The sequence below is a fragment of the Ascidiella aspersa genome, chromosome 1 (assembly GCF_963924565.1).
Source record: "Ascidiella aspersa chromosome 1, kaAscAspe10.2, whole genome shotgun sequence".
Lineage (NCBI taxonomy): Eukaryota > Metazoa > Chordata > Ascidiacea > Phlebobranchia > Ascidiidae > Ascidiella > Ascidiella aspersa.
In genome coordinates, this window is record NC_139447.1 from 4,959,037 (window position 1) to 4,983,349 (window position 24,313).

Below are 24,313 nucleotides of genomic sequence, written 5' to 3' on the forward strand. Positions count from 1 at the left end.
CCAGGTGACCAAACGAACTCTCTTTTTAACTAATTGGCAACCTAAATAAATGATAAGCGGTTTATAATTACATTTAGGTTTAATATTTTGTATAACGAACAGCCTATGGAAACAAAGCCAAAGTACACCAAAAATTATTTTAAATAGAAATTAAGGATCTAAATGACGTCAGTCTAGAAACTAGGCCCCAAATCCGCTACGAAGTCGAGTGACGTACTTGTAAAAATTCCCCTAAGCTGTTAGCAAACCGCCACGGATCCAATTCTTTGGCAATAACATTAACTTTTTACTTGTTTTCCTTCGCCAAAACGACTTCATTTAAAAAGTTTGCCAAAAACACTGAGGGTTAAACGGCGTTCTGTTTAAAATTAAGAAGATTTGTGGAAAAAAATAAGTTTGTCTGGATGGATGCAGACTTGTACAACTAGATACTTTTAGTTTTCTAATTCAATGAATTAGAGCAAAATGTGGCTTATTCTAATCTAATTTGTGATTTGCGTGTGCGCTCTAATTCTAGTTCTAGTCTAATTCGGATTTTACCAAAAAATGCTACTTTGTCCAAACGGCATTTTTCTTAGTGAAAAAAAAATTGAATTCCAACTCTTTGGTTGGAACGTAATTTACAGTCTGAAAAGCATAATCTATGCTAAAAGGCATCAAAATTAGCACACGCATATTGCCATTCACTTTCTTATTAGAATAATTTGCGATTTACTGAAACTGATTGTGAATATTTAAATGTAGTTCTAGTTCCAATTCGTTTTTTTTAAGAATTCGGTAATTCTAATTCTAATCTAATTTGAGAAAACTCAAAATGATCTAATTCTAATTCTAATCTGGAAAAACTGAAATGTTATAATTTTAATTCTAATCTAATTTGAGAAAACCCAAAATGAGCAAATTCTAATTCTAATCTAAATTGCAAAAACTGAAATGCTCTAATTTTAATTCTAGTTTAATTTTAAAAAGCTAAAATAAATCTAGTTGTCCAAGTCTGGATGGATGACTTTCGCAATTTGAAAAATGCTACTCTATAGCGGACAACTCTTGAAAACAAATATCACCTAAATTAAGGCATTCTTATGCAGTACCACTTTATATTTTTTAAATATGGTTGCAAGCTGCAACAAAAATATATTTTACCCCATTACGGTTTGTTAAACTAGATAATCTTTGTAAATGCAAACTACATGTTTTAATACAACAATAAAATAGAACCAACTCGTCAACAACAACAAAAAGGCTTGTAAGCTTTTTATTAGAAACAGATTTTTACGCAAGCGTTATACAAAACAAACTAGAACGAATATAACGAATCATGTAGCCACAATTCAACTTAAAAAGACAACAAGTTTTATACGCTTCATTAAGGTCTCAATGCTGAGGACAAATTTATATGAAGAGACGATGTTTAAGAAAACGTAATTACGGCATAAAATTATAAACATCAGGCGCAACGGAACTGTAATATAAATATTAGCTTGCTAAGCGTTATTTCCTTTGCAAAATAATCTGGATCTAAAAAACAGAAAAAAAAAGTCAGTTTGAATTTCCACATGCTTAACGTTGTTGCAAGCTCAATCAACTAAGCCGCAAAAACAAGCGAGTGTGCAGCGCATACCAACTTGGTCAAAAGATCTTTGAGTTTGTTAAGGCTTATATTGAACTGTGGGCCAAATTTTTTGTTTGCTGCCTTACAGCGCTTATTGACCTTTGACCTTTCAGCCAGCGGTTTGTCAAGCGGCAAAAATTGCGTTTCGTGTAACGGTTGCATGGTCGCTAAGCGGCAAATCAAAAGCAACGATATATAAAAATGTGAAACAAAATATTGTCATTTTTGTAAAAAAAAGTGTATTTTTACATGGCGAATTGAGGGAACTTTTTATAAAATAACAATGCGAAAATAGAGTATAATACATTGGTATTCATACCTTATGAAATAAATTTTTCATAGATTTTTCTAAGTCCACCCTTAGCGGTGAGCGTTTGTGCAAAACATCTCATTTTTAGTGCTTTATCTTAAAGTAAGAATCGCAAAACACCAGTTCAACGTTAAGGTCAGGACAAAGAAAAAAAAACAGTAGGCATTGAACAGACTGCATTATAAGATATTAATACAATCGAGGCCAGGTTTAAAACAATTGTATAAAATGTTATTTGAAATGAAGATAATGGTCATAAACATGCCATGAACCCTATCTCTGTAAACTGAGAAGCGAGTAGGCTTGGGGCAGTAATTTTCAACTTTGTGGTTCAAGCGATTTTTCGGGTGCCGAAACTTTTTGTTGTTTAAAATAAAACGTCGCAAATATCAGTGTTGTTATGACCAAATGGCTTGATTTGACTGAAATGCTTTTTAGTAAAATTCGGTTATTTACGCCAAATATTAAAATAAAAAATTCGAAATTGTTATTCGTTTTTGATGATCGATTTTGCAAGCATTGCTCAGAATGGAACGTTTTGACCGATTTAGTAGGTTTAACATTTATGTTGAATGCCATTGCAAACATGGTGACTTGGATTTTGACTGGTTATTATAATTACTTTGACATGAACTTGACTTGTTACCTAATAACTTGGACTTACACTTCACTGGCTCTGAAGTCATTTTATAAAGACTTGTTTACAACACTGGCAAATAGGCATGCAGGCGAGTCTGCCTGGCTTACATAAAATTTAGAAACCAGCGTCAGTAATATCCCTAAGTTTCGCAAAGCACAGAATTTTAAAATTTTAACCATTGCGAGGGTTGACGCCATGAAAGGTCAGGTTGTGTCCAGGCGGATAGTCCGGATCTTACGTTCATCTACCAAGATACACGCCGCCTCGTTCGAACCGCCACAGTAGTAGGATGACGAAAATACAGTCAGCAGCTTACCGTTTTGTTGCACCTATATTTCGGTAAGACACAAAAGTCCGACATTTATTAAAATTATTGGGGTATTGCCGTTTTGCTGCATCTATATTTATTTTTGTCAAAAAAAAACAAAAAAAACAACAGCAGTTTAAACTAAAGGGTATATGGCAAACTGTGCAGCGTATAAAAAAAATTGAGGCGTTCTTTAAGCATAAAGAGCGTGACAAAATAAACAAGTAATTCGAGCCATCACCTTGAATCCGATTTGCTGGACCTCGTGTGCCCTGATCACGTGACTGAATCCGTTATCGGCGAGAAATCGCTCAAGCGCATCGGAAGTGAACATACTGGCGGTTCGACGTCGTTGGTTGGGAACAAATCCGCCCAACTGGGAGAGACGCTTTAGTTCGTCCAAAGCGCAGTCTTCAAGCCTGTCGATGCCATTAATGTACAACTGTGTCATTGATGATTCACAACTGAGTTTGCATGCAATTAGGTAAATGGAATTATTATTTAATATTAATAATTGATATGCAAGCTCTTAGACAACAGCTGTTGCCGGTTTTTACTGAGCCAACCATTTCGCTTTTTAAAAATTTATTTTTGCACCTTTGTGCTGAAAAATGTTTCTATCTAAAATTGGGAAACACGTAACAATAATTTGACAAAGATGCATAAAACATAGAATAGATAGTTTTGGAATTCTATGGCCTCGTGTCTAGACGCTAATTCAGGAAAGTTTTTAACACTTTTGCCACACTAAGACTGTGCCACAGAAATTAGTTTGCAAAATTATTTATAACTTGGTTGAATTCCAGGGCGTTTTGACGCTCTCTAAGAGAAATCCAAAGCGTCTAAAACACTCTTCACATCCACGTTCGGCGCCTCCAGAGTCGGATCAATTACATTAATTCAATTCAACTACAATTACTCCGTTAAATGTTTCAATTACATTACAACTCCATTAAAAACTGTAATTAATTACATCAATTACAATTTTCGTCACTGAAACTTCAATTTTCTCAATATCAATGTATTGAGCCAAAATTTTAGCAAATTATAATTACAATTAAACAAATTGAAACTGGCTCAATTACATTACAATTACATTGAAAACTGCAATAATCACTTCAATTACACTCACCTGATCGGATCGTTCCACATGAGTTCCCACGCTAGGGGGCTTTCCGTCTCGGGGTCGGGAAGGGGTTTGGGGACCTCGTTTATCGCGTCCACTATGTTCTCGTGGGTGTCGCCGTACAACTCCCGGCTGGGGATTCCCCCGTGGACTGTGAAGATCTGAGAAACAAGTGACAAAAAAATTTTGGTCAATTATATGCGACTTTTAAACTATTTAAAAGCAAAGTAATAGGGGACTAGCGCCTGAAGCCCTACGGGTATCCTGCAGGGCGGAAAACTTCTCTAGTCGGCGAGCCGGATAAGGTGAAATTAATTCCTGAATTGATACATTAATCGTGTATTTATCCACCTATAAAAGGGGGAATAAATCGTATTTTGTTGTACTCTTTAACACACTTTCATTGCACCACAAACATACTGCTTTCTTGCCGACTTGAGTGAAAAATAACTTAGGCATCCAATCCTTGTTAAATTCGCGACACTCCGTGTCAACTTTACGTTTCTTGGCAAAGTCCATGGGAAAATATTCATTGTAAATTCTAAATTTAAGCAAAAAAAAAAACTAAAGATAACTAACAGTCCCTATTATTTAACGTAGTAGGCAAGTAGTAGGGGATTGCGGCAGATTGTGGCCGCGGACAAATTTTCGTGTAAGACCAAAACTGTGCTGGCCGGTCAAAATCCCCTCGCGGGCCGCATGTTGCCCCCCTGGTATACAGTAATAGCATTATTATATTGAGGGGATTGACAAACGGTATATCTACTGAAATCTTATTCGCGATTGCACGTAATGCCAAAAAATATTAAAAATTTCCCTAATTTTATTTTTTTAATACAAGGACCAAGGGTTAAAAAGTTCCGTAGATTGAAAATCTAATTTCCCTCGATACCTTTTTGTCTACCACGGCGGCGACGCGCAGCACATCGAAACATGAGTTCATCGCCTTAATACAGGGGTTCTTAAACTTTTTTCACCGCGGACCCCTAAATTGTTTTTTTCTGCTTCGCGTGGACCACGGTAAGCAAGAAATTAAAAAAATGACGTCGTAATACAAATAGACTGTAGAAATCTGCAGTTTTCAGTCCACAAAATGTGAAAAGAAGAATACAAATAGAGACATTCAGTGCAAAAACGTTTTAGTTTCAATTAAACTCTTTCCTTAAAAAAAAAAAAAAAATTTATTACTTCTTAAATATACACCAATATTTCAATTTGGCCTTCACGGACCCCCTAAAACTAGTTCACGGACCCTAAAGGGGTCCATGGACCCCAGTTTAAGAACCCCTGCCTTAATACCTTAAACGTGCTCTTATTTTTTGCTATGGCTCTGGGTTTTTTTTTCGCAAAGAACCAAAAGAAGAATCTCAAAAAAATAATGGCGAAAAATAATAAAAAATTTTCAAATTTTATTTTGACTAAAAGACCAAGGTTAGATCGAAAATGTAATTTTCCCCTATACCTTTTTGTCGACCACGGCGGCGACGGGCAGCACATCGAAGCAAGCGTTCATCGCCTCCCAAATCTTGGCTCCCTGCTCTTGGCCGAACTTGCTCATGCACTCGGCCTGGAAAGTGAAGGCGGCCTGGATGTCTCGCAACTCATGGTTGCCGCGAACTAGGAAGATCTTGTTCGGGCAGAGGATCTTCTGCGCCAGAAGGTACGCCACCACCTGGCGGAAAAAAATAAAACATGCTTGTCACCAGGAGGCGTAAACGGGTGGTTGTATGAAAGGTTTGCAAAACTAGTTAAGTTATCAATGTAGATATGCCGAAATTGCCCCGACTATATGTTACGCTTTTTTGCGATGTCATCTTCTGTTATTTTCAGTTTGTGCCTTATGCCGCCCTTTATTTGAAACCTTAGTAAAATGGTAAATTGCAACTCAACACAACTTCAGCAATTTTACAAGACCACAAGATAGTGCTATATACTTGCAGCAATTTATTTAACCTTTTCTAGACTATCGACAATGATGAACCATGCAAAACATTGTGAATTGTGTCCTTTAATGTGCAAGGTTTGTTATTTATCAACATAAATATGCCGAAAGTGCCGCGACGAGGTAATGCTTTTTCGCGATGTTATCTTCTGTGCGAACTTCCGAGCGATATTCGGCTTTAAAACGAGAAAGTATGGCGATACACGAAAGTAAATGGTCGTTAGTTGCGTGAGAACTTTCCTGTTATAATTTTTTTCCTTCTCGTGTTGACCTTATTTTTTTAAACCAAATAAGCCAAAGTGAAGACAAGAAAAACAGTGACCCATAGTAACCCCGTGACCTCACCTCGCTTATGCAATAAAAAATTAGCAGAAAATCCGAGGAAATTATTTTTTAAATATTACCCGATACGTGCGCTATCAACCAAATAAGCATAAGTGGTGAAAAACAAACAAAACACAGTGACATATAGTAAAAAGAGGAAGTATGGCGATACACATAAAAAAAGTAACACATAGTAACCCCGTGACACCACTTCGCTTATGTAATAAAAAAAATAGCAGAAAGCAATTTTTCTTCATTATCAATTTCGTATACCATTAACCGAATAAGCAAAAGTGATGACACAAAAAAGCAATGACCTATGGTGTCCCCGTGACCTTACCTCGACCCCGTTTGGCCCCCGGTCTACGTAATCGCCGAGGAAGAGAAAGCGGCAGGGGGTGAGCAGCATCCCGACCCGCCAGAGAGCCTTCTCGAAGCAGACCAGGTCGTGAAAGTTCCCGTGCAGGTCGCCAAGTATGTAGGTGGGCGACTGAAGCTCGAGAACCCTGTGGTGCAAGTTAATTGTTTTTTTTTCGTTTTTTTAGGGGGATTTCGTTTTGCTATTTTGGGGGTTTATAGATATAGTAAACAGTAGGTCGCATTAGAAAATTAGCAAAAAAACAGATAACTTTGTGCAGGCATTTTTCTGCTATAATTTTTTGATAGGACCATAAAACAGTCTTAATGTATTGTTAGCAAACACAATTACACAAAGTTATCTGTTTTCTGGCAGCGTGTTTAAAAGTTTACTAATCGACACAATATTAGACGACTGAAGCTCAAGAACCCTGCGTTTGAATCAGGGGTTCTTAAATTTGGATCCATGGACTCCTTGGGGGTGCGTTGACTACTTTCAGGGGTCCACGAAGGCTCAATTCAAATTGTGGTTCATGGTTATAAATACAAAGCTTATATAAGAGTTTAATTGAAAAACATTGCTTTGGTGCCTTCTCCTTGAATGTACTGAGACTTGATTTCAGTTTTACAGTTGTTTGACCGAAAACAGTATGTTTTTAAAGATTCCTAGTTCCATGACGTAGTCTCTAAAAATTTCATGCCGAGCCAGGTCCGCGCGAACCTAAACTTTTTTAGGGAGCCCGCGTTAAAAAAGTTTAAGAACTCCTTGTTTAAATGGAGATTTGACCTCCGATCATAACGCACTTTTGAGTCTGTTTTGTCATTAATATATACTTTTTTGTGGCATCCCAAATCATTTTCGTTTTTGCTATTCAGCGTTCGAAAATTAGCAGAATCTGAGAAAAGTAGTTTTTTTTATTTTTCTGGCAACTAGAAAAAAACCTTGTATGTATTGTTTTGCAAAGAAACGTCTACAATCGGTTGACAAATTGACACAATAAAGATTGTTTTACCACTTATTTACTATGCAAATTAAGGAAAAAAGATACGAAAACTAAGAAATGTGTTCGATTGGAAAGTATAGTTGTCATTTTTTACTTTAGGTAATCTTAAAAATGTTAAAATGTAGTATAGGCCTGATTTTGGCCTTTTAGGTATTATTCCGACGGGCTAAGGACTTATTCCAATTTATACGCTATTACGACTATTAGGTGCTAGTCCTACACTGGTTTTATTTTATTTTTATTTTTTGTGTGTTTTATTCAAACGTTGATGTTGTTCTTATTTCGGTCTCATGACAGGAATCCGAAAAGTAGCGGCAAAAAAGCTAAAGGTACACAATGTGACTGGCCAAGTTGCTCCACCAGTCACACAAGACGCGTTCCCACTTACCTGTCTTCCTCCAAAAGAATGTTCTTCGCCTCTCGGCAAACGGCGAGCAGACACCGCGACAAAGCAGCCATGTCGACGTCGCCCCATGAGAACTCTGTCTTGCCGCCAGCTGCATAAATTACGTAACAGAGATGAAAATCGCGACTAAGACGGGGGTCAGGACTGTACGAGTTCATGTGCGACCACAAAACGTTGACCAATAGTCAGTGTTGTAATGAATTAAGTCATTGACTTGACTTAGGTTACTGTTTTCAAGTATTTTGACCAAAATGACTTGACTTAAGTCTTTGGGACAACTGAATTGACTTGTCTTAAGTCTTTGGGACAAATGACTTGAATTTGATTTAAGTCATTTTGTCAAATATCTTAGGACTGCATTGGGTATTTTTTATTAAAATTTTCAAGTTTTGCTCGATCAACAATTTCATTGCTGCATAATAAAGCGTTTGACTATATTTTAGTTGAGTCATAATAATCGGACGAGTTTACTAACTTTAATAGTTTAGCAGGTCAGTTTACTTTTTTTACTTTTATGTAAATGACATGACTAAAAGTAAACTTGCTCTGATTATGACTTGACTGGGACTTACGTCACTTTAAAATGACTTGTTTACAACACTACCAATAGTTCAGGTTAAGATCCTTTCCTGAAAAGTTACTGGCCCAAGAAAACGTAGCACACGCGTCGCGGAGTTACGTCACATATCCGTCACAGCTTACTTTAAACTGGCAACAAAACACAGCTACCACCACGCATGTTGTTCCCACAGCCTCACCCTTTCCCTTGTGCGCGCGCTCGAAGTATCGCAGTCCGTTGAGCATCTCATTTGCGTGGGATCTCTTATTGAAGGCTTGGACGCTCGCCATTCGACCAAACTTCACCTTCTCGGTGGGAAACTGAAAGGGCGTGTCCTGCATCGTCACGCTCGAGCTGTTCGACACCACCTGCCGTGAAAAGAAGCGATTATAATTCGGGGCCGAATTTTAAAACCAGGGTTTCCGGGTATGCGACAGCAAATAACCGGGTAAGCACGTTTTTTTTTCGGGTTTCGCATAAAAGCGATTTTTTAGTCTTACTAATGGACAAATTAGAAAACTTTTTTATTACATATAGGCTTTATAGTTTATATCTTGAAAGAGGCCTCCGGTATTAAATGAGAGAGCGGCTTTGGCTTTTGGAAATCGTTCATTTTTCTTGCGTTGAAGTGATCGCATACACTATGCATGGATTGTAATGCAGTTTGACAATTCACCGAAGATCATACATGTCGATCTGCTCGACCTTTTTTCCGTGGTGTTATCAAATTTAAAACAAGGCAAAAATGTAATTTGCTTTTGGTTAAAATAAACAGATACTGATGTTAACAATTTCCACTAAAAAGCAGATTCCAATGTTAACAATTTCCACTAAAAAGATTTAGAAACTCTGCACTGATTTGCCAACCAAATGATGTGACTATACTTAATTTGATATTAGACCAATATTATATTGGTATTAAAGCCAAACCACGCCCTGACTTATACCTATATTCTACGTTCTGGTATAATGTATAATAACTCCGACAGGATATTGTCGGGCAATTAAAAATGTAACCCTAAGATTAATTAAATAGGTAGGTGTTAGTGACTCCTTTCTAAAAAATGTAAATTATTATTTACGTAACATCAAGCACGACGTATAAATGTGAGTTGAAAATTGCTAAACAAAAAAAATTCTTTGCAGTCTGCTTATCGACATGAATTAGATGATGAAATATTATTATTAATAGCGCTGACAGGAAACCTCCTGATACACAGGATGGCAATACACGAATGTGTCAGTGTCGCATATTTACGTTTGTTTAAGTTTGGCTTTTGTCGCAACAATGCTGCGTGGGATAAAACTGTGAGACGGATACCGATTCTGCGTAAAGTTACATGTGCACTGCGCAGTGTTTAATAATTCTATAATCCAATCCCAGTTACTCGGCATAAATAGGTTTCGAATTATAATTATTATTAATAGCGCTGACAGGAAACCTCCTGATACACTGGATGGCAATACACGAATGTGTCAGTGTCGCATATTTACGTTTGTTTAAGTTTGGCTTTTGTCGCAACAATGCTGCGTGGGATAAAACTGTGAGACGGATACCGATTCTGCGTAAAATTACATGTGCACTGCGCAGTGTTTAATAATTCTATAATCCAATCCCAGTTACTCGGCATAAATAGGTTTCGAATTATAATTATTATTAATAGCGCTGACAGGAAACCTCCTGATACACTGGATGGCAATACACGAATGTGTCAGTGTCGCATATTTACGTTTGTTTAAGTTTGGCTTTTGTCGCAACAATGCTGCGTGGGATAAAACTGTGAGACGGATACCGATTCTGCGTAAAGTTACATGTGCACTGCGCAGTGTTTAATAATTCTATAATCCAATCCCAGTTACTCGGCATAAATAGGTTTAGATCAGTGGTTCTTTAAAGGAAGCAACCAGGGAGCCATAAGCAACCCAAGCGAAAACAAAACATAGAAATCTTACGTTCTCGTCGACGCCCAGCTCGTAAAGGGATTTGGCCTCAACGGTGGTTCCGGTGCGTCGGACCTTGACCGAGTGGAGGGCCAGCGTGTAGGGGGGCTCGTCCGGGTCCTGGGACGGGGACGTCGGGGGTTCCGAGCAGAGCGACGACTGGAGGAGGGACTGCGAGAAGGTCGGGGAATCCCCGTCGAGACGTAAGGTGCTGGGTTCTGGTAATTGGGGTTGGGTGAGATTTTGATTGTGGCTTGTTGCAGTGGTTATCGAACTTTTTGAAGTTGTCACGATATACGATTAAATGCTACTAAAAAACACAGATCCTTTAGTTATATTTCTTTTCCAACGTTTCGACAACCTATTGAAATCGCCTTCTTCAGGGTGAATGACGTCGAACAATCATACTTCAACGCGACAGGGGTACGTCAGGGGTTCTTTGCCTTACACATACTTACCCACTGACAGAGAAGGAATCTAGGGTTCCCGGGCGTGACAATTGGGTAGGAAATAGATGGAAACTTCTCGAAATTTTTGATGTGGCTTGTTGCATTGGTTATTAAACTTTTTGTTTTTTATTTGTTAGGACTCGGTACTCGGGACTCGACGGAGTTGGATTATTTTGCTGAAGTCGGACTCGGGACTCGAGTAAGACTGCGTAAGACTACCCGAGTCCCGGGTCCAAAGTGCGCATGCGCAGTACCAAGTTTTGAAACTGTCAAAGCGACAAAATGTAAGTTGTGAAAGTGTAATAGCAAATGGTGAATCATTTTTGAAACATGTATTGCGGGTGGATCAAATATGACCTATATGAGTGGGTTGTGGAATATACATACACCTTAGTCCTTAGTTCAGTTGCGTAAATGGGCAAAAATTTCACCTTGATAAATCACTGTTCTAAAAAAGGTACCTTCAGACGGCTGCATATTGACTGATGGGCAATCGCCGTCCTCTTCCTCGCCTCCTATCGTTTTCCTGCGTTTGTTCAACAACTTGGGGCTTGACTGACCTCTTCTGGAAAAAAAGGTTTAAAACAGTGATTTATAATGCCGGAACGTAAACGATTATACGCTTTCAACTGAAATTTCCGTATTTTCCGACCCTTGTTAAAGAATAGGTATATTTTTAACAAAAAACGATTAAACGTGATACAGAAAGATTTATACAAAAGATTTAAATGCAACAAATTGCGTGATGTTGTTTTCGTCCCAAGTAGTGAATATATTTAACGTTTCAGGTTATTAACAGATTTAATGTTTCAGTCTGAAACTGATCGATTTTCGGACAAAATTATAACGTTACAAAGTTTGGCTCCACCAGTCAGAAAAATAATATTTATATACGACGTGATAGCAAATAATGACTGCTTTCGTACGAACTACGCATGAAATCGTTTTCTCTGGTATAATGTGACTGCGGAAACGAAGCACAACCTTGTTCGCCTTTTAATATCCACAACCTTTATTTTGTAGGCAGCAATCCTCAAAGTAGCAGAATTTACAAAATAGCAGAATGTACCATCACAGCAGTGTAAACAAACCATCTGTGCAATAAATTGGCCGGTGAAATAACGAGTAACAAGCCCAAGAAACTTTTGGACCCGAGTATCCCATTAGGGAAGCGTTCGGCTATAAAATCGTTTTTCTCGACATAAAAATAACCACGGCAACATCGTAAAATTTTAATGGCTCTTCATTATTCATGAGGGGAGTCGGAAATCGGTTTATTAATATACTTCGCTAATTGGGGTCGTAACCGAAAATAGCGCCGCGAGATCGGTTTTGATTAAAGTTGTCTTAATGGCATATTAAGCGATGGTGTCGTAAAAACCGACCATTAAGAAAAACATTCAGTTTTAGTTAACATCTGTTTTATGCATTAAGGCAGTGGTCGGCAAACCGTGGGCTGCAGAGCCAATTTTAGTGGGTCGCGAGTTACTTTTGAATAGTTTAGTGTTGTCATGTGGCTGTGGGCCGCGTGATAGCCGTACATTCATTGCACTTTAGTTTAAAAGTTGGTGTGGCATAGAATTTTTAAATTGGCTCAGCTTACGTGTCAAATGTGGCCCTGAGACCCGAACTATATTTTTTGCCAACTTTAACTAAATATAACCTTTCTTTTGTAGTATGTTTTACATTATGACATGGCACTGTTTTGGGCATCAAGGCGCCGTGTAATATTTAACCTTCAAATTAAATATCCTCAATCCGCAACTGTTTCGTAGTGGTTTACGTAGTGGGCCTTCAGTAGCTCTGAAAAGAGTACTTTGGGCCGCAACAAAAAAATTTTGCCGACCACTGCATTAAGGTATCAGAACAAAGCAACTATCCAGTTGGAAAATGTAGAAGCGCTTTCCATGACCTAATTTCGTACCTGATTGAAGAATTTAGTTTCATTTGTGTCACTATACTTCATTTTACAGAAATAACGGCTGGGGAGGAATTGAGAAGGAACGTAAACGATATGTAAATTTATTGTTCATCTCGCTAATGTACGGTTGAATAAACACTGTATTAGAATTAGAAGGATGGCTTGTACTTCCATATATATCATTTTTTGTAAAACATATATAAGCGTATGAGTTGGTCACCTTGTCTAAAAGCACTTACCAGGGACTACAAAATATATCATAACTCTCACACCACTTCAACAAGCCAAACAGGGTTATATTAGTGGATTGTTTCAAATGGAAACTCGACCAAACGTCGAGGTTCCTACCAAGAAAGATAAATTTGTCAGAAAATTTAGGAATTAGCAACGAAAGGTTTAGTTTTTAACGCTAAAGTCAAATTACCCCACACCTGTTTACGAAGGGTTTTGTTTAAAAATATTTTTTACGAAAAAAGATTGTTCTTTTTTCGCAAAAAATCTATAATCGCTAATCTATATATATATTTTTCAATTCTCAAAAATCGTTAAATGCACGTGTGGCGCCAGTAAAAACGTGAACGTGCTTTTTATATCATTATTTTTCGGTGACGTCTAAAAATGCATGGAAAATACTCAATTGTTTACTCGGGGGATTGTCGGATTCGCTTCATGTTCCTTATCCAGGTCTTTTCTAGCATCCGAAAAAGGCCAGAAGTGCCGCGGAACTTGAGCTTTCCGACCGTTTCCAGGAACGAGTTGAGGGTCAGCTGCTTTTGCACGTGGTCGCCGAACAACCTGCATATAAGTGAATGGTTATTGGTTACACAATCCACGGGCAACTAGATAATTCTAGTTTTTTAATTCAATGAATTAGAGCAAAATGCGACTAATCTAATTCTAATATAATTTGTGAAATGCTTGTGCGCTCCAATTCTAGTTGTAATCTAATTCGGATTTTACCAAAACTGCGACTTTGTCCAACGGCATTTTTAGTCGCTCAGTCGAAAGCAAAGAATTTGAATAAATACTTTTGGTCGAAACGATTTGTTTGGGTGAATTTTACAGCCTAAAAGCCAAAAACCTATAAAAACAGCACAGAAATATTCGCAATTTACATTTTGATTGGAATAAATTGCGATTTAAACTAAATTGTTTGTGAATAATTAAATGTAATTCTAGTTCAAATTTTAGTTTATACTTTAGCCTTTTTCAAGAATTCAGTAATTCTAATTTTAATCTAATTTGAGAAAACTAAAACGATCTAATTTCAATTCTAATCTAATTTTGAAAAACTGAAATGATCTAATTTTAATTCTAATTGAATTTTAAACAGCTAAAATAAATATAGTTGTCCAAATCTGCTTCTGAAATTTTCCGTGGTCACTTTTAATTTAATAAAACTTTTCGCAGAACACTTCTTGTAGTCTTATTTGGAACGTATTTGTTAAAGTAATAGGAAATAGGATTGTGTGAAAGGGTGTTCGGTACTTAACGATTTATTTTGATATTGAATATTATGTAAAAAAAAGTTTCGCAATCCAAGGCGATACCAAATCACGTCATTACTGTACTTGGACAAGCAAACTTATTGAAACTATGGTTTCAAAGCTTTCTTTTACTAGTTTAATTGGCTAAAAGCATTGGAAAGTTTATTTACCTTTAGTTTCAACCAACTATTTGCGCATTGGATAGCAATTCATGGCCTAAATTTCTATCATAATTCAGTATCAAATCAACTACCTCTTCCATTCTTGCATTGGATGAGTACCAATACTACCACTTGGTATCGGGTATTGAGTCTCCAAATTTAAATCACTGGACATCCATAATTTTGATTCACATTGTTTTTGTATTTGCAATAAAGGTCGTAACAACTGATGATGTCTTTACTATACTAACAGGCTCTCATAGGGAGACAATATACATGTATCAGCAATATGTCGGATCCCAGCTTTTGCTAACATGCTGTTCGTATTATGAAAAAAATATTTTATTTACAAAATGCTTGGTCAATTTATTGACTAACCTTGGAAAGAACTTGGAATATATTTAATTTTTCCAAACACCACTAGTATTTCGTCCCTATTTGCAAAATACTATATTGTAATTGGTTTAAATATAACCACTTACTTTGCAGATTTCTTAGCAACAGCCACCAGCTTTTCATTGCTAAGAATTTCACCTTTGTTCTTTTTTATGTCGGACATCAAGCGTCTGAGCAGAAAAATATAAATCTAGAGGTTACAACTTGACAAGGTAAAAAACTCAAAAACTAGAGCAGTGGTTTCCAACCTTTTTGTTCTCGCGACCCCTTTTAACTTTTCAATAACTTGTGCGACTTTCTAATTATGGTGTATGAAACCAGAGTCAATAAAAATACATTTTAAAATTGGCAAAATTCAAATTGGGTAAAAATATAGATGGATTATATCAAAATTTGGCTCAAATGTTCGGATTTAAGTATGCACATCAAAATAAAGTTATGGTTTGAGCGCCCATTGATTTCTATTAGTCAGTTTTGGAGTGAAGCTACGCTTGATTCATTAATTAAAAAGTGTAGTGGTGACGTAACTGATGACATAAACATGACTGGTTCCTACATAAACACAAATGTTAGATTGGCGGTTGCTATCACTCCTTCTATACTAGCGGTTCTCATAAGACTATGATAGGTGTGCATTATTGTTGATAAGTATGACTTATGGGCTATCACAATTGTAAAACATATTTATTGAGGGGTAAATTATTCCCAAACAATTATAACAATTTATTTATTGATAATAAATTGCAAAGCCAAAAAGGTGTGCATCAACTGAAGATGATACAAGCTTGTATTGAAACGTCTTAATCAAGATGCTGTCGATTTACTCGACCTTTTTGACTTTGCAATTTATTATCAAGCTACATTACAGATCCGTGCATAGTGTACCCAAATTTATTTATTGTCTGTGAATAGAAACATAAATACACTCACAAAAAGTCATCAAATGTAAGTTTTTCGTCCAGGGTCCGATCATAGAATCTGAATATGCATCTACATCTGAAACAATATATATATTTTATTCACAAATATATATTATATTAACAGAATAAACAATAAACTGCACTTAAACTATCCATTTGGTCTATAATGTAAAAGAACTAAATATTTCACAAAATGAAAACTTGGAGTTTGGAAATTTACCTGTGTTCTGCCATTTTTCCCCCATGCTGAATTTGTGGTTGCATAAAAAGGATTCCGAGTAAAAATTCATGAAAGGAGATAAACGACTGCCCCAACTCTGCCATGCATAAGGATCTGAAATTAATTGCAGATTTATATACCATACCATTTTTAAGATAAAAAATAATAGCAGAAGAACAAAGCAAAATCCCTACATTTTTTTGAAGAGAAATCTTTACATTTTTTTATTTGGTTTGAAATGGGGCTGACCTGAAATAATCCTTCTGTCTGTCTGAGTCTGTTTCCCCAAAGATTGTCTCACAAAGGCCATTGGTGAAATTGGACATGTTAAGAAAACAAGAGGGGAAGCTCTGTCCATAAAACAGCTGCTGCAAATACAAAAGCTCCTCGGCTTCAAAACCCACAGTGTTAAATAGCTCATCCTGAGCTGTTTTTGGAACCCTGGAATTGACTTTGCTTAGGTGGAGATTAAATAATGACAACAGACCAGGTTGAGTATAAACTTGACCATTACTAATTGAATTCATGTCACATACTTCAGACTCTGGTAATTCATTTGCATCTGTACCATTATTCATTTTTGTATTCGTTAACTGTGCCAAGCTAGAGTCTGCTGAGTAGGATGTCAAGTCTTGCAGTAGTGTGCTGGGCATAAACTCTAGCTTTCCCTCCACGGCCAGCATTGCATAGTACAAAGGCTCAGGACCATCAAGATATGCAGCAGAAGTGTTTGCATAGTCTTTAGACATTTGCTTCATAGAATCAATGGTGAACCATTCAGTGAACTCTACACTGTTAGTACGATCTGATGCGACCATGCTTTCATCGTCAATTGGATCATCTGAAGATGGCATCTTGATTTTGTCACTTTCAGATGAACATTCCACATAGAAATTATAAACAGTTTTTTCTCCGCAGCATTCACAGTTTGTACATGATGGGCAGACACGAGCCTTGTCTCCATTTTCGACAGATTGAGTGACAGGAAACCTCGAAACATTGGTGATTCCTTTCAACTTGTAATCACCAATTCCCAACGCACACAAAAGCTGCTTCAAAGCATCCTCAACACCCTCCTAACAACATAATACATATTTTTTAAATTCTATGATTGCTTTACATTTAATTTGAATTAAAAAAACAATGTGTTTTGACAAGACTAGAATTACATTTAAATTTGGTGTGTATCATTTCATTCAAAAAGTAATATTTAAAAAAAAGACCTTGTTATACTTGATATTATTTTTAGTTGCATATGGAATTTCATGTACATCTTTACTGAAGAGCAGATAAAAACATACCTTTTGTTTACAAGTATTTCGGGCGCTGGTCTAAAATCCTACCACAGCGAACATTATTTGGGTTAGGGTTAGCATTTAGGTAGGTTGAGCAATATTATTTAATAAATTTAATGACCCGCCCTCCTTTAAACACTAACCAACACCCTAACCCAGTGATTCTCAACCTTTTATGGCTTACAGCACCCCTTAAAAATAATGGTATTTTACTGAAATGTCACTATAAATGGAACCGGAACAACACAATCAACATAATTCATGTTTGAAAATGTCATTTAATATAATGGTTTCTAATCGTACACACATAGTTCTATTAAGAAGCTTACCAATTGAGCAAAGAACAGATTGTTGAAAATTCTCAAATTACTAGCGACAACCTTGAATATTAGAAAGGACACACCAGGGTGGCAGGGCACCCCGGTTGAGAACCACTGCCCTAACCCATATATTGTGCGACGTGCGTTGCTTAATTTGTTTCAAAGCTGTGGTAGGACTCTAGACCAGAAATGTATTTTGATTTAAGACAAAACATTAAGAAACCCGATTTGAATTACATACCTTTGGAGAAACCTCTTGGTAAGGAAACCAATAAGCTCTCTGTGATGAAGGCAATGAACTGCTTTCAGCTGAAGATAGATAGCATTTTAAATCCGAAGGACGCCACAGAAATACAGCAACATGCATTATTATTTTCACTGACAATTAATGAACAGGATGTTCGGTTTAAAGTGTTTCTATATAAATTTTGTGCTGACCTACATGTTGCTGAAACAAATATATATTGATTTTCCTGTTTGAATTTCACAAACAATTTACATAATAAAGTAATGTTTTAATAAAGCTTACAAGCTATGTAACACTACGATTTCTGTTTGATTTAAATTAGCGCGCAAACCAAATATTAGTTTTTTTTGTGCCGTTTATGTTCCACTAATTTTTTATAAGGCTTTCAATTCATAAATATTGTTGAACGCTTTTTCACAATAACACGAGAACTAAACCCGACACATTTCCTTTGGGGGATTCACCGAATCAGTTTAGGAAACATCGAAAAAGGGCGTTTCGACGTTTGTGCTGTCCCTCAAGTGTTGTCCATAATGCTGTTTGACAGTGTTGTAAACAAGTCATTTTGAAATGATTCAAGTCCCAGACAAGTAATTTGTGAACTTACCTAAGTCTAAGTTAAGTCTTATGTAAAATAATTTAAGTCAAAGCAAAGAGACTATATTATAATCTCTTTGGTCAAAGTCAAGACTTTTTGAAAGATAAATATCCCAATTTTATAAAACAAAATGCCTATTGAAAACACTTATTTCAACCAGGGCTTTGGAGCAGGCGTAAATGTTAAATTGCTCCGGCTCTAGCTCCGGAGCTCTCTTTTATCATAGGTTAGTTCCAGCTCCAGCTCCGGAGCTTATTAATACCACTGCTCCGGCTCCATTACGTCAAAAAAATGTAGTTTAAGGATGAACGCTTAATTTGCAATATCTAGCGTTTTAAAATAATCACAAACAAAATACCACAATAAAAAATTAAAAAAAAACACCACAATGGTTAGTTAGAAAAGGTGGCGCCAAAAAGAGGCAACAATTCTTAAGTTTGTGAAGGGTTGCTGATAAACTATGTGAAATCAGCCATTAGTAATAGCATAGCATCTTATGAAATACATCGAATCTGGAGCTATTTTTTAAACAACTGGCTCCAGCTCCTGCTCCATTTGAATTTTACGTAGAGCTCCGGCTCCGTTTAAAATGCACGGCTCCGGCTCCAAAGCCCTGATTTCAACCCATGTCAATTGAAAACAGTGACACAAGTCATGAAATTGACCTAAGACAATACAACACTGCTGTTTGTCATTGCGAGTTCGTTTAGAAATAAAATACGTTTACAAAAAATAGAGTATAAGCTTACGTGACGAACTTTTTGATATACTTTAATGTTGTTTGCTAAACGATTTTTTTTATAAAACTTTGTGTTTTTTTTATAAAACTTTACGTTTACAAAAAATAGAGTATAAGCTTACGTGACGAACTTTTTGATATACTTTAATGTTGTTTGCTAAACGATTTTTTTTATAGAACTTTGTGCCTTATCTTTGCTACAAAATTTATCTTAAAAAAATATAAACTTTCGTTTCAATTAAACGACTGCAGGACACCGAGTTAACACTTGACTTTTATTTGTACGACATTTCACACCATCAGGAAAATATTGTTCGCAAACGCAGGAACAGATACACAGGCTTTACAGGGGCGTGGGGTCGAAGAAAAGTCACGGGGCGGCGATTTCACACACCAACATTATAAACACTTTTCGCGGTACTTTATTAAAGGTTTTTAAAAAAATCTGTGTGTGTTTTGGGACACCAAAATAGGGTTTCACACGCGGATAATACCAGCGAAGACCTGCGACCGTAATCCACAAGCAAATGGCGAAACTCCTTCCATCAAAATCCTGGGCGAGGGACCAATGCAAAAAACGTACGAAAAAAAAATTCAGCATGCAGTTTTTATCGCGCGGTGTCGCCCTTTAGCGCACTACGCACGATTACAGAAACGCAAAAGAAAGAAAGAACACTTTCTGATCAAATAGGGTTAAGTGTAAGGGTGGTGGGACAGTGGTCAAATCAGGCGACTGTTGTGTTTGATCGGGGGCAAGCAGGCAAGGGGCAGGGGTACGTTTTGTTCCTGGTCGGCGAGTTTAGTACGACGAATAGAACAGAAATGGCAACATAATAAAAAAGAACTGAAGAAATCTCGAATTCTATACAAGGTTTGTACACAGGCAGTGACCGCGGCGTCAACGCTATTATACAGCGTCTTGTACTTCCGAAATCACGATACAAAGTGTTTTGTCTCGAACGTTTTTTTCGCCGGTCAAACTGCCATTAAAAAAACACATTTTAACCGGGTACATTGAGAAACGACAGGAGAAAAAAATCGATCCGATGGCGCGGGTGCTTCCACGTGACACCGGCGTTCCGCTTGATCGCTCTTAGGACGAGTGGTTCTCACTGGAAGGTAAAATAAGTTTGAAGAAAAAAGTTGCGCCAGAGCACAAAACAAAACCACTGAAAGAAAAACCGAAAGCGGGTTCTAGGAAATCAAAAAGGGGAGCGAACAGAAAGTTGCGGCCGCTCTTTTTTCTGCGACCTTTATTGCGTGATAAATTAGGGAAGATGTCCGAATGTTAAACATTGGGCTAATAACACTGCCAGGGTGCTTGTTGCACGGGAATTGGCTCCGGTCAAAAACCGAGCGGAGGCCGCAAAAAAAGGAATGTGGTCGAAATAAAGCAAACGTCGCACACTGAAATAACTAAGCACGCTGTTAAAGAGTATTTAAATAGGAGAAACCGCAATCATGCAACGGCTGTACACGCGGCTTATGGCAAACAACAGCCACCAACGCAGTGACGTCACACACATGACCGCGATGACGTGGAGATGACGTCATTTGTCGACCGTGATACTCGCAGCAAGCAAATTAAAAGCGAAAGGAAAAAAAAGAGGGTTTGTGCGGCGAGATTTATTCTTTTTATACGTCGACGTCGTTGTTATGTTAAACGGTCTGCGAGGCGAAATCATTGTTCGTTCTAAATGTTGCTGATGACGAAACAATGACGTCATGCCACGGGATCGGCTTTGTCTTCGGGTTGGGCCGGCTGCTCGGCGTTGTTGACAGCAATCTCAACGTCTTCGGCTTTCAGGGACTCTTTTCTCCTGAAAACACAAACGCACGAGTTTGAAATAATCGCCTTCCGCAATGCAACTTCAGCCTTAGTAAGTCGAAAAGACGTTTGAAGCACGAAAACATGGTATTTGATTAAGAAACCAAGGCATGTGTTCGCAAAACAAGGATTGGACTCCAGCACCCCAGCTGAAATTTTTCGCGTTTGCGGGAACATGGCCGTTGTCAGAATATTTTTTTATTAGTCGTTTACCATCTATTTTCTTATTTATCCTATAAATCAGTAATTCGCCCTTGGGTTTGTTTTAAGTTGAAAAATAATATTTTTTTTTGGGGGGGGGGGGGGTTATATATTCAACTATTTGCTATTCGGGATTTACAATCAGTTTCAAAATTTGGTTATGCGCACGCGCACGTCCGGCTCGGGACTCGGGTAGATGTACGTGGTCTTACTCGAGCCAAATTCCAACTCCAGCAAAACAAACCGACTCCATCGAGCCACGAATCCCGAGTTTTACTTAGTCTTACTCGAGTCCCGAGTCCCGAGTCCAACTCCAGCAAAACAAACCGACTCCGTCGAGTCCCAAGTCCGCAGCCCGGATCTAAACACGGATCTTCGCTTAAGAAACACTCTACTTATCCAACTTACTCGGCGGTTCCGTTCCCCTCCATTGGCGAGTTGGCGGGAGTGGGCTGCTCGTTCTGCATGAGTGGCGCCGACGCGGACACTGGCTTCTCACTGGCTGGTTCCTCGGCGCCCTGGTTCAGCGGCGTCTCCTCGTTCACGATTCCACGTTCCTGCCTGCTCGTGACAATGACACACGCGTGAGATGACGCTGTGAGCGCGTGATCACACACACACACGCATACACTCATGCGGCGGCATGCGTGAGACCAGCTTGTTGGGCGTTGTATGTGTGTACTATATAGTACAGTGGTTCTCAGGGTTTTTCATTTTCCTCCCTTACAATCCCACACACAGTCAATTCCTCCCCAGCAAAAAACGCGGTATTCTACCTATGTTATTTACTACTTCGCGGTACCCTGTTAACAGAAAACCAAAGTTACGGGAAGAGTCGACAAAATTAAAAAAAAAACAGATGTAAAACTGCAATAGACCCAAATGCGCCAAAAGCCAAGACTTGTAAAAAAAATCAGTTTGTTTGAACGTATGACGTATAAGTATTCATTTTATACCTACGTAAAAATGCCTGCATTTGTGTATATTTCTTAAATGGGTGTAGAGACTAATATGTAACTGTATGGAAAGAATGGAATAAGATTTTGGGACTAATGGACTCTTTACAATACCAATCGTTGCAGTTAACAAGGCTTTTTATTGCGTATAATGGATTATTTGTTTTTCTCCACACTTCCTACATTGAACAAATTTCCCTCCCTTTTGAGAACCACTGGCATAGTAGGGAATCGTTTATCGAACATGTTATAATTTAAAAAAACAACATAGGTAATTATGTTTCTAGGGCTATCGTCGAATGACTAATAACAATCATCTTTTTGTTTGAAAAATTTCAATCGTAAAACTTTCTATAAGGTGAGCGGTGCTACTAAAAAATAAACTGTAACATATTTTTCGAACAAGTTTCATAAACAGGTCACTTTGGCGTTCAAAAATTTTGGTTAATTTGTTTTTAGAAAGACATTTTACAACCACGACAACAAATTACAACGATCAAAAATAGAAACGTCCACTTGATTACATGTTTAAAAATCTTTAATGTTAAAAAAAACAGTCCGTCAGTAATTGTCGGACCCAGTCCTCGGACAACTAATCTCCGTTTGAGGAGCTGGTTCCACCACTGGAGGTAGGGCCAGAGTTAAACTGCGCATCGGCCAAATGTTAACTTTTGCGCTTATGGTGTAAGTGTTAAAATCAGTGTAAATGTAAGTATTAATTTTACTTTTTTAGTGCCTAAAAAAAGGAAAACGGCGTTACCCAGGAAAAAATGGCAGGATATTACTCGAGTGGATCCGTGGAAAGACGCCCGTCAGGTCAGTGTCAATGTGCAGTCGAGTCGTTAAGTCAAAACACTCGGGCCTATATAGTAATGAGTTGGGTCCCCTTAAATGCCACTATAATTTTATGCCACTTACAGGAAATAATTTTGCACATTTATTGATAACTTTGCCAAATTCCAGGGCAACTAAAAATGCTCGACACACCTACGTTAGGCGCCTATGGTCGTACCCAAGTACAAAGCGTAGGCAGACGGCCACGAGGCTACGGATACGGACAGTTACGTAATCACGACGTCACGACAACATGCACTAGGTGGCGTACTGTGAGCCGTTTGCGATAGGTTCCGCTTCGTCGGTCAGGGGAAGTTTGTCGGAGTTGGCAGGTACCACCTCGGCCACCTCGTCGCCCTTACTGTCTTTTCTGGTTTGTGGGGACAAATCGATGGTTAATTTTGGGTAACGGGGTAAGTTGCTGCGCAGCAGTGTGCTGACTTTAAATGTTTCGCGCAATTGTAAAAAAAAATATGTGCGAATAATTTGATTATATTTGAAAAAACAAAAACTTAAGAGCTAATGGGCTTAACATGATAAGGAAAAACGCATTTGATAAGGGGTATTTTATAATTTGTTAAGATTAGTAAATAAATGACCGATAGGAAAAGTGGTAAAAACTTTTAATCGAGAAAAAAAACCCTCTAAAATACACAGTTACTTAACCTGTAAAAGAATAGCCCGTATTTGTAAAAAGCAAAGGAAAAAAGCATTTGTTTTAGGCAGTTTCGGGGTGTTTTATAGTTATTTTACACTAAAATGAGTGAAATTTATTACCAACAACGGGAAAAATGGAAAAACTTTCGATCGAGAACTTTCAAAACCGCTGAAAAAATACAATTACTCAACCTGGAAAAGAATAACCCGTATTTGTAAAAAGCAAAGCAAATGACGTAAGATGATGTCACACTGCGGGATCGCGCATGCCAAAACGCCGAAAATAAGCGAAAAGCAAAAACCTGAAGCCACTCTATTCTCACCTATAATTGCCTGCTTTGCCACGCCTTAATGAACACAGCGAAAGGTTAAAATCTCGATTTTATAGTGTTTGTAAAAAAATACTTATTTGCTGCATCTGTCCGCTGCATCGTGAAATCGCCAAAAAGTTTAAATATCAGGCGACACATTTATTTTAAGGTTAAAACTTGTTCTAAAATAGCTTTATTTGGAAACCAAAGGATAGGTTTTAAACAAAAAAAAACTAAAAAAGTGC

General features: G+C 37.6%; 3 protein-coding genes across 5 annotated transcripts in view; all 3 read right to left on the reverse strand.

Moving 5' to 3' along the window:
* Window positions 1-24,313, reverse strand: part of LOC146166684 (uncharacterized) — a 142,487-nt gene that overhangs the window by 7,487 nt on the left and 110,687 nt on the right. The gene's annotated exons all lie outside the window — the stretch shown is intronic.
* On the reverse strand, window positions 1,310-18,140 carry LOC146166686 (uncharacterized). 2 transcript variants are annotated; one of them, XM_083388785.1, is made up of 15 exons: window positions 17,939-18,140; window positions 16,332-17,158; window positions 16,083-16,196; window positions 15,873-15,938; window positions 15,029-15,112; window positions 13,544-13,693; window positions 11,450-11,542; window positions 10,541-10,739; window positions 8,787-8,955; window positions 8,011-8,119; window positions 6,602-6,767; window positions 5,458-5,667; window positions 4,002-4,156; window positions 3,111-3,288; window positions 1,310-2,891 (listed from the first exon to the last, which is right to left on the reverse strand). In XM_083388785.1, the coding sequence occupies exons 1-15, from the start codon at window positions 18,062-18,064 to the stop codon at window positions 2,766-2,768; spliced, it is 2,772 nt and encodes a 923-aa protein (XP_083244911.1). In that variant the 5' UTR covers window positions 18,065-18,140; the 3' UTR covers window positions 1,310-2,765. The 2 variants fall into 2 exon arrangements, with proteins under 2 accessions (XP_083244911.1, XP_083244910.1); XM_083388784.1 differs by having other exon boundaries at window positions 10,541-10,746; window positions 11,439-11,542.
* Window positions 19,561-24,313, reverse strand: part of LOC146166687 (neural cell adhesion molecule 2-like) — a 35,365-nt gene continuing 30,612 nt past the window's right edge. Inside the window, exons 20-22 of one of the 2 annotated variants that reach the window (XM_083383286.1) lie at window positions 24,081-24,104; window positions 21,719-21,871; window positions 19,561-21,101 (exon numbers count right to left, since the gene is read on the reverse strand). In XM_083383286.1, coding sequence (XP_083239412.1) covers window positions 21,005-21,101; window positions 21,719-21,871; window positions 24,081-24,104 — 274 coding nt within the window. In that variant the 3' untranslated portion in view covers window positions 19,561-21,004. The remainder of the gene's footprint in view (window positions 21,102-21,718; window positions 21,872-24,080; window positions 24,105-24,313) is intronic. The other variant, XM_083383287.1, reaches the window with a different exon arrangement.